The sequence below is a fragment of the Gavialis gangeticus genome, unplaced genomic scaffold (assembly GCF_001723915.1).
Source record: "Gavialis gangeticus isolate Ggan-Ray unplaced genomic scaffold, GavGan_comp1, whole genome shotgun sequence".
Lineage (NCBI taxonomy): Eukaryota > Metazoa > Chordata > Crocodylia > Gavialidae > Gavialis > Gavialis gangeticus.
Genome location: NW_017729022.1, coordinates 100,847,745 through 100,858,230, shown reverse-complemented (window position 1 = coordinate 100,858,230; position 10,486 = coordinate 100,847,745). Strand labels below are relative to the sequence as shown.

Below are 10,486 nucleotides of genomic sequence, written 5' to 3'. Positions count from 1 at the left end.
CACTGCCACCTGACCCACCCCCGCCCACCTCTAGCACAGCCTCGGCCTAGCGCCCCCCCCCGGGGTGAGGCTGGTGCAACTTCTGTCCCTGAGCCCACAGCAGGCGGCCCATCCCTGCCCCACACACAAATTCAGGGGGCTCATGCCCCCTCCAGGGGTGTGCACAGCGACAGGGAGCTGCCCCCCAAGTGACCTGCCTGTGGCTTCCCTCACCATGGGGACCTCGATCTCCCCTGCCCCCCCCCCAGCTCCTTCCCCCATACAGACTTACTGGCTGGACCCTGCTCTCCAAGTCCCCAGGCTGCATATTGGCAATCAGGTAGGTATCAGCCAGTATATCTGGCTAATAATCAGCCATTAGTATAGCCCCCAAAAATCTTTATTGGTGCACCCCTATTAAAAACTACATCTTGAAATTTCCCTGAAAGCCTGTTGTTATTTTTTAGAAACAAAAATCCACTGAATTATGGATTTGTTAATCTGGAAGATGGAGGATAAATTTATTTCCATTGTTAAAACTTTGAGTCACTACATAAACAGATCCTGAGCCTCTTCCTTCAGAATACTTGCTTAAATATGTTTGGTTTCTTAAATTATTTTTGCCATAGGAAACAGCAGATTATAAAGTGCCTATATAAACTCATTAACAAGTTTCCAGTCCATAGGAGACGGGGGGTTTTTTTTGGTTTTTTTTTTTTTTTTTTTTACAGGAGCTCTTTTACCTGGTAAGCTCTTCAGCAGGGGTGGGCAGTTATTTTGGGCAGAGGGCCACTTACCCAGTTTTGGGTAGTTCCAGATCTTGACAGGTGGCCCCGCTCCCTGGTCACCATCATGGGACCAGTGTCTCAGGGCCAGTGCTGGTGGGGCCCAGAGCAGGGTGCAGGCTGGCAGGGGTCTGCGGAGCCAGGTTGGCCTGCACCAGCAGGGAGAAGGGGGAGCTGGTCCGGCTCCACAGAGCCCCTGCTGACCGGGACCGTGTATTCCTGCTGCTGTGCTCTGGGCTGTGCTGGCGCTGGCCCCGGGACACTGGTGTGGGCCCTGTGCACCTGCTCACTCCCAGTGCCCCCCCCCAGCCCTGCGGTACAGGTGGGGGGCAGCTCACAGCCCTAACCCCCTGCTCCACAGCAGGGAACAATCTGGTGCTTAGTGCAGGGAGAAGTGGTCCTTCCCCCACCCCGTGGCTGGAGCTCCCTGCTTCAGCCACTTGTAGCCTGCATGGGGCTGTCCTAAGCAGGCACAGACAGGGGCCAGAGTGGAGAAGCAGCAGATGTTTGCAGCTGGCCCAGGTTCTAGGTAGCTGCTGACAGCTACAGAGCCTGGAATGGGGGGCAAGTGTCATGAGCAGGGCTGGGGGGCAGGGGCTTTGGGTGGGAGGCACAGGGCATCAGGGCTGGGGGGGCAAGGGGCACAAGCAGGGCATTCTGCCATGAACCCCCTGCCCTCATTTTGTTTTGAGCAGGTACAGGCAGCCCCATGCAGGCTGCAATTAGCTGCAGTGCAGGGTGCCAGCCACAGGGTGGGTGAAGGGCCGCTTTCCCGCCCCCCCCTTCGCACTACCTTGTAATCCGCCCCCGCTGCCAGCCTGGGTTCTGCACCAGCTCTGGGCTTGCCCGTCGGGGTTGCTCATGGCAGCAGGAGCTGCGGTCCCCCCACCGCCGCCCCTGGGCTGTTCAGTGTGCAAGCTGTGGGTGGGCAGCAGCAGCCAACACTGCTCAGCATGGCAAGTGGGGGAGCCGCAGCTGCTGCTGTCACGTGCAGCCCCGACGGGCGAGCCCGGAGCCGGCGCGGGGCTCAGGCTGGCAGTGGGGGTGGGTTACAAGGTTGTGCTGAGCGTGGGGGGGAAAGTGGCCCCTCGCACGCCCTGTGGTCAGTGCCCTGTGCTGCAGCCACTCTCAGCCTGCATGGGGCTGCCTGTGCCTGCTCAAGACAGCCCTGTGTGGGCTGCGAGCGGCTGCAGCAGGGTGCGCCGGCCACGGGGCAGGTGTGGGGCTGCTTTCCCTCTGCACGAGCTCCTTCCTTGCTTTGGCTTCCAGCTGGGGGCAGGGCCAGGCAGGCCCTGCTGTTGGGGGAGACCACCAGGCTTCCCCTGGGTCCTACTGCCCCTGGTTCCTGTCGTTTTTGACAGGAACCAAAGACAGAGAAATATTAGTTTACAGACATTTTTAGGGGCCCCGTGGGCTGGATAGAATGGCCTCGCAGGCTGTATTTTGCCCACCCCTGCTCTTCAGTGTAGCTGGCTAAGAAAATATTCTTGCTACTCTGGTTCTGCCTGTGTAACTGTGCAGCGGCTGAGAGTCATCTCTACCTTTTTTTAAATTAAGAATTGTTTGTGTCATAATTTTCTTATTTTCTCACATCTCATGAAGCTTGGGAATGGTTGGTAACCTGAGGAATGACAATTTTTGTTTCTGCTTGTTGGAGATGTGCTAGAAAAACTGGTGTCTTAAGGCTGGGCTCAGAAGTCGCAACCATTTGATTAGTATAGAACTTCTATTTCAAACTTTGAAAACAAAATCATAACTTCTTTTTCTAGCTGGCTGATTCCTTGGATGTGGCATTTGAGTACAATTGATAAAATGAATGAAAATCTATGTAAAAGCTATTGTTTTCCTTTTATTAATCTAAATCAGTGGCACCTTGTGGGGCTTTGACTTCCTTTCAAAGAGTATTGTGGGGTGTTGCACAGTGTTAGGTATGCAAACATGACTCTCAAGATAAAACCAAAGTTTTCACAGTGGTTTTAACACTATAGGTTCCTTTCTAACCTGCTGTGTTCTTTGCAACAGAAGAATCACTCTATTTTTTGGTAGTCAAAAAACAAGTGAAAACTAAGAACTAGCATTTTTTGAGAGTTGCCTCAAGTCCATCAAGGGGTTCCTTGATTCTAAAAAGGTTGAGAACCAATGATCTAGATAGATGATTCATGACTAATTTATGTTCCATCAACATTTCTCTTAATTTTGTACTTTAACAGCATGAAAGGCAAATCTCAGACCCCTCCTGTGCAAACTCGTCAAATTAATTTAAGGGGTGGGTGGGAAAACCAAACCTTGAAGATAAATGTGCTAAGGGACTGGCTGTTCTAATAATTGTATTTCATGAGGACAGTGTGACTCACTAGCTTAACACTGGTATTTCAGTGTCCAGTTTATTTTTAAATAGTTCTCTACAACTGGTATTTTTTCTGTGCTAGTTGTTGCTATGACTTCATAATGTTTCCCTGAATACACTTGTTTATACTTTCTCACAGCATAGTATCTGGCATGGAAAAATCTTAAGTCATCAGAATTTCCTGAATGATTATCATTATTTTCATGCTTTTATGGAAAAAGGATAGTTCTCTGTATCCTGTAGTTTTCCATCTACGCAGAAAATATTTTCATTGCAGCCTTTCCCCGTTTTACACAAGTTTTGTCAACTTACTCATTCCTATTGTAACATCATAATGTTTGATCTCTCTTACTGAAGGTAAATTGTCTCTCCACCATTAGTACAGGGTTTTTGTTTGGTTGTTTTTTAATTTTGACAGTAGAGGGAAATACAGTAAAATAGTATTTTTTTTTTTTTTTTTTAAAAAGCCCTCTCTCTTTGCATGATCAGATCTAGAAAGGTCGGATGCTTATGATAAAAAGGTTTATCAGGATGTTAGACTCTAGGATTGTTTTGATAGTGTCTTGGAAATGAGAATAAACACTTTAATTATAAAAAAATGCTTATATAATTATGGTTCAGAAGCAGTTTTATCACCCTGTCTGAACACCTTTTAGAACAACACCGGACCATTCTACCTTATCCTGTTACATTAGGATAGCACATATGCTTTAATTGCTAAGATGACTTCACGGTGATGCAGTCACCAGTATTTTTCCACTTGGTATTGTTTTGCTGCTCCTTTATTTTTGTCCTCTGATTCTACCTAATAATCTGGAAATTTGACAAATTGAAGTTGACTGAAAATGGTGACTTTTATTTTAGGGGGTAAAATGATCTTAAAAAATACAGCTAGCTAATCAAGCATTTGCATTTGTTTTGGAAACGTTTAGAAACCTCTTTTTGGGAGAGCTGTTTTTGGTTGAAAGTAAATATTTTTCAGTGGGTTGGCATGCCAAGTAGTCAGAAGTACTTAGCTGTTTGTAAGCAGCACAGAAATAATAACAATTATCTGAAAAAAGGCTAACAAATAATAAGATGAGATTTTCCTTGATGTGCTTGGATGATGTCACAAAGCATTTCTATCTATGCTTATATGGGAATTAAGAAGGATGATAAATAATTGCTTTAAGGTCGAGGTAGCATTGATTTGGTATTAGCTTGTGTTTTAATTTAATGTGTTCTCTTAGATTTTTTTAATTTGCCTTTTACAAACTGTAGGAAAATCTTTACCTTCATTGTAGATCTTGCATCTTTCTTCCATGTGGGTCAGATTGTGTGGATATCTAAATTGCCACAGCAGAAGAAGCCTTCTTGGTCTGTGTGCTAATTTTTATCACGGGTAGCTACACTGAATGAATAAGTGGTAATCGCACAGAGTTTCGTCTATTCCATCTCATGCAGTTGAGTGAAGTGGATTCTGGTCCCTGACTCAAAATGTTCTAGCCAGCGTTACAAAGAAATCATGAGTGATGTAGCCCAAGTGGCTAATCACCTTGCAAGATTCTTTTGTCCATTTACTTCATATTGTTCTTGTAAAGTGATGAATCAGTTGGGACATTTTGCAATTACAAGTTAACATCTTTTTGGAAAATAAATTTTGCCCCCAGTTCCTTGTGCCTGGACCTAGGTGTATATGGGAGCGATGGTAGCTTGCCACTGACAAATTTTAAAGTGAGTATCTATGGGGGAAAGAGTTTTATCCAAGGATGTTGTTGTCATTTAGGCCAGCTTTTCTCAACCTGTGGGTTTCAGCCCAAAAGTGGGTCACAAGAATATATGAAAGGGTCGCAAACAAACTTTAAAAATGGATTTTCCTTTAAAGGAGAAAAACACGGGAAATGATGGCTTTTCCCTTGCAGGCTGGCAGAGTTCCAGCCTGAAAGGGGCTGCTTGGGGCCCCTTATGCCCCCACACACCCACCCCCTGCCCCACACGCTGGGGGAAAGGGGCACTGGGTCAGGAGTGAGGGGCACTGGGTCGGGACTGGCCATTGATGTTCACAGATGGCCCTGGTACACAATACTATAGTAACAAAGTTTGATGCCTGGGGCAACACCCGCAGCAGCACCCTGCCCTCACCCCATGCACGGATCCATGGGGCACATGCTCCCCCATGCTTGCCTGGAAGTGCATGCAGCAGTGGGAGCCATCCCCATCCCTATGGCCCCCCCCCCCCAAATGAACCGCTTACAGCTCTGTCCCATGCCGTGCCCCAGCTGGGCAGCACCTGTTGGCGCCCCTTTGCTTTGGCACCTAGGGAGGTTGCCCCACTCACCCCCCACCTTGCTATGGCATTGCTGGTATAAAAAAGGCTGAGAACCACTGATTTAAGATGACTCCTAATCACATTTTTAGGGGAATTCTAATTAAATGAAAACTAGTCCTTTTTTAAAGCTATTAATACCATCTATATCTTTAGTGTCATCAAACGTTCATGGACTAATCTTTTATTGCATCACCAGCATAGTTGGGAAAGAGATTAGACAAACTTTTGGGCATAGAGTGCCCATCCTCAGGTCTAAGAAAGAGGCAGACATTGTCTAAGTTAACGGATAAAAAAAAAAAAAAAAGCCTGTGTTTAACGCCATGTAAATGGAAACAGTCTGCTTGGTGGAATGGAAGAGAACTGCAAACTAGGACAAGGTGGGGTTTTCCCCCCCCTTCAACAACACTTAAATATGTGGGTGCCTCTGTGAAATCTTTCCTGTATCTGGAAAAAATAACATTTAACAATGGTACATTTAGTTGTACAGTAATAATAATACAGTCCCTGTTGTCTCCATAGTTTTACAAAAGATGTCTGTTTTTTTAACTTTAGTGGTCATAGCCAACCCAGAAAAAAATGGCCTGTGGGTTTTATGAGGAGGGTAGAGAAAGAGAAGAGAGTGCATAAAATGTCCATAAAATATAGTATGTTAAAATATTTGAAGGCTTCTGCTACTCAACATATGAGGTAGAATATTTGAGACTTGAAGTTCCTCTATTTCTTGGCATATTTTTCCCTACAATTGTTATACATAAATGTCAACAAATAAAGAGCAATGATGTCAGACATAAAGTTAAGGCTTAGTCCCCTGCTCCCCAGACTGTTTTTAAATGATAGCTGCCTCCAGGCACCTTCCCTGCCCCAGACTCCAGCTCAACCAGGCATGCTGCCTAACCCACATCCACAACAAGGTGCAGAAAACCTCTCCCCCTCACCTGCTTATGCTTTAAGCTGCTTCCAGTCTTCTTCAATGACAGAAGGAGTCATGCTTGAGGAACAGGTATTATGCATTGCCTTCTTTCAGCTTTACTCCAGAGGGAGTGAGAGTTACAAATTTATTCATAATAATGGCATGAATTGTTCTTGAAATTGTTTTATACAATACCAAACATCATATTTCTGTTAAGTAGCAGACGATTTACCTGTAGTGGTGTCATAAAACCTATCAAAATGCCTTTGTCATGAGTGAAGTCCCTGAGTTTCAATTGTGAGAGAATTAATTGTTTTTTACCATGGACTACATTCTGCCTTGGTACCATCAAACTTTGGTTTTGAGGCATTTGGGAATAGTTGGTGTGTACATATTCTATATTACTCTATATTTTGTCACACTGTTGCACCTGCCTATATTTTTACATCTTGCAGACGGAGGCTGTTTTCATGTCTGTGTAGGCAGCACCTAGCATGCGTTAATTTTGGTAAAAACTTCAAGAAAATAAATCTGTAAGATTTATTTAAAAAGTTAAGTTTTTATATATGGGAAGGTAAAGCTTTATGGAAACTATGTAAAATCAACTTCAGTTAAGATATTGGAACTTTTGAAAGGGAAAAAATCAAACTGTTTTCTATTACATAAGTGCTTTTACCCCACTTTTCCAAATAATGTTTTGGGAAAATAGGTAAAAACTCTGCACCTTTTAAATGTATCAGATCAAGTATGTCTTTCCATGCAAGTGTACTTTTTGTTTTAACACTTGACATGGAGGTGGGTTTTTTTTCCATAAAAACCTTTGTAAATGTATACATTTGTAAATTTCTGCTCCTGGGTTTAGATTCTTCAAGTTTTAAATGTTCAGTGTTGAGGGTGGCATGTTTTTTCTCAAGATCTTTCTGTTGCAAAATCTTTAGTGGCCTTAAACATTGTTGAGAGGGGTTGTTATGTGTAGCTTTCCACCATGTGGCAGTACTGCTATACATTTTCTTTGAATATAGTTACCTGGCATTTGCAATCAATAAAATATCTGAAGAGAGAAGAAAAAACTTACAGGCTCAATAGCTTATAACAGGGATGGGCAATTATTTTGGGCAGAGGGCTGCTTACCCAGTTTTGGCAGGCTGTCGAGGGGTGCATGGGTAGCCCCACCTCTTGACAGGTGCCCCTGGTCACCATCTTGGGACCAATATCCCAGGGCCAGCACTGGTGGGGCCCAAAATGGGGTACAGGCTGGCAGGGGTCTGTGGAGCTGGGCTGGGCTGCACCAGCAGGGAGGGGGGGAGCTGGCTTGGCTCCATAGAGCCCCTGCTGGCCGGGCCCCCACGCTCCTGCTGTCCTGCTCTGGGGCCTGCCGGCACAGGCCCCGTACTTCCATGGGCTCCTGCACGTGCTCACTCCCAGTGCCCCCCAGCCCCACGGTACAGGCAGGGGGCAGTGCAGAGCCCCGACCCCCTGCTTGCCGGAAGAGAAGAAGCTGGTGCTGAACGCGGGGAAAAGTGGCCCCTCACCTGCCCCATGGCTGGTGCTCCTTGCTGCATGTGCTGGCAGCCCACGCGGGGCTGTTTGGAGCAGGCACAGGTAGCCCCACGTGGGCTGCAAGTGACTACATCATGGGGTGCCTGTCACGGGGCGAGCGAGGAGCCCCTTTTTCCCATGCTCAGCACCAGCTTGTAACCCGGCCCCGCTGCCAGCCTGGACTCCGAGCTGGCTCCGGGCTTGCCCGTCGGCGGCAGCAGCTGCAGCTCCCCCCACTTACCGCTCCGGGCAGCGTTGGCTGCTGCTGGTCACCCAGAGCTCACGTGCTGGGCAGCCCAGAGGCGGTAGTGGCAAACACTGCCCGGTGTGGCAAGCGGGGGAGCCGCAGCTGCTGTCACCATGTGCAGCCCTGATGGGCGAATCCAGAGCTGATGCGGGGGCCCAGGCTGGCAGTGGGGCTGGGTTACAAGGTGGTGTTGAGCGCAGGGTGGGGGGGAAAGTGGACCCTCGCCCACCCAGTGCCCCGCGCCACAGCCACTTGCAGCCTGCGTGGGGCTGTCTGGAGCAGGCACAGGCAGCCCCACATGTGGGCTGCGAATGCCTGCAGCGTGGGGCGCTGGGCACAGGAGGGGCCACTTTTCCCCATACCAGGAAGGAGCCTGGGGAAAAGCTGAGTGCGGAGGGGAGGGTGGGAGTGGCCTTTCCCCTGCCCCGTGGCTGGCACCATGCTATGCATTTTTGACAGGAACCAAGGGCAAATAAATATTAATTTTCTAAATTTTTTAGGGGCCCTGCAGGCTGGATAGAATGGCCTTGCGGGCCGGATCCAGCCTGCGGACCGTATTTTGCCCACCCCTGGCTTATAACCACTAGGTTGATCATTGTCACTTTTAAAGGTTAATACTTGATACTGGTTTTGTATATCAGGAGATGATATGGCATAACAGATTAAACTGCTATTGAAATTTGACATGTAATAAGATTGCTTAACAGCTTTCTAGACTGTATAAGGTAGGGTCTATTCAAGTGTTGTTGTTTTATGAACTTATGGTAAAAGGTGCTTATTTTAGTAAGGATACCTTACTGTTATAATTGTGCAGTTGTGTACTTTGTTTGGCGTTCTTGCATATAGGAATATTAGCTCATTTTTTAAGAAAATAAGTATCTCTCAACCTTGCTTTGGTGTTGGATTCTGATGAACAACATTTTCATAATTTTTTTTTTTTTTTTTTTTTGTCCTTCTGCAGATTTTGAGGATCTAGTGTTGACAACAGAACACTGACTGCTTTCAGGCTCTTCCTATACAGAAATGTCTGGATCATATGATGATTCCATTGGAGTAGAGGTTTCCAGTGATAGCTTTTGGGAGGTAACTGGAGTGTTTTATTACTAAATACTGTGTTCGTTTGCACTGCTAACTTTTTCTTTGAATTAGTCTTATTTCTCTGCACATGCAGAATTACTGGCAGCTAAAGGGAGTAACCTAACTGTCTAAATAAAATGTGTGATTATCTGGAGCTGCAAATAGCCTTCAGGATAGAAATTACCTCTTTAGATTTTGGCCCAGTTCTGTCAAGTTGAGTTAAAAATGCTGAGGCACATTGGCAAACCCCATTCCATTTTGGTGGTATATGGGATTCAAAGATTGAATTTTTAAATCTTACTCTGTTAGCAAACCAAACTATGTTTTCCTTTTTATAGGTAAAAAAAAACTGATAAAAGTTTTGGGGTAGTTTGTGCACTTAGTAGAGATAATCGTGGCTTAGACAACTATCACTGTTGTCTAAAAAGAGAGATTCTTATTGAATTTTCATAAAGTAGAAATTAGTATGTTGCAAAGATTTAAAATTTTGCGCACAAGAAAGAAGCAGATGTTAGAGCAAGCTTAATGAACACTAATCGTGACATTTTTAGAGGTACTTAAAAGTAAGCTTGCTGTTCGGGGTAGACTGCGTGAAGCGATGCGAAGAGTTGTTGTGTGATTGATGCTTGTGTCTTCAAGCTTTGCCAAAGTAGAGAGAGAAATTGGAGGATGAAAACATTTTAAAATCTCTATAACCAGTAGGGTCCTTCGCTGTCTGATGGCTTGCTTTATGATGTCTTTATGAGATGCACTCTTGTATCGGGCAGCTGATACTTCCAGACCTGCTGACTGATGATGACTTAAAATTTTGCTCCACAGTCTGAGAGATCAGATGTAAATGCCGAGTTCTTACTAATTTGGAGTAAAATATCAAAGGAACACATAGCTAGACCACTTAATAGTTTCTCCTAGAAGACTATCAAAACAGATGCACTAGAATTCTGTGCTGACTGCTTTTGCTTACGCAACTCTATCAAAATAGTATCTAATCCTGTTCGTTTGCATTTGGTCCCCAGAGAAAGCCTCCTATTTAAACAATCTTTCTTGACTGGCTTTTGCATTTAAACTATGTTTTTGGGTAACAGCTGTTTATTGTTTCTGTTTTCTAATTCCCTGAGGGAGCTTAATACTCTTACATTTTCAATCAGAGGCTGTTGGTACGCCTCCTGACTTCAACAGGATTTCACCCACCCATGGCATAACTTTAACATATAGTGTTTTTTTATTTGGGTGGAAAAGAGTTTGCATATTTATTCTAACATTATTAGAACATTGTGGTAACCCCCCCCCCCCC

The 10,486-nt window shown here is 45.5% G+C and overlaps 1 protein-coding gene across 4 annotated transcripts in view; it reads left to right on the top strand.

The window, feature by feature from the left end:
• The window catches only part of PACSIN2 (protein kinase C and casein kinase substrate in neurons 2), a 132,782-nt gene that overhangs the window by 71,312 nt on the left and 50,984 nt on the right, over positions 1 to 10,486 (top strand). For all 4 annotated transcript variants that reach the window (XM_019515728.1, XM_019515729.1, XM_019515730.1 and 1 more), the window contains exon 2: positions 9,077 to 9,198. In XM_019515728.1, the coding sequence (XP_019371273.1) occupies positions 9,139 to 9,198 (60 nt within the window). In that variant the 5' untranslated portion in view covers positions 9,077 to 9,138. The remainder of the gene's footprint in view (positions 1 to 9,076; positions 9,199 to 10,486) is intronic.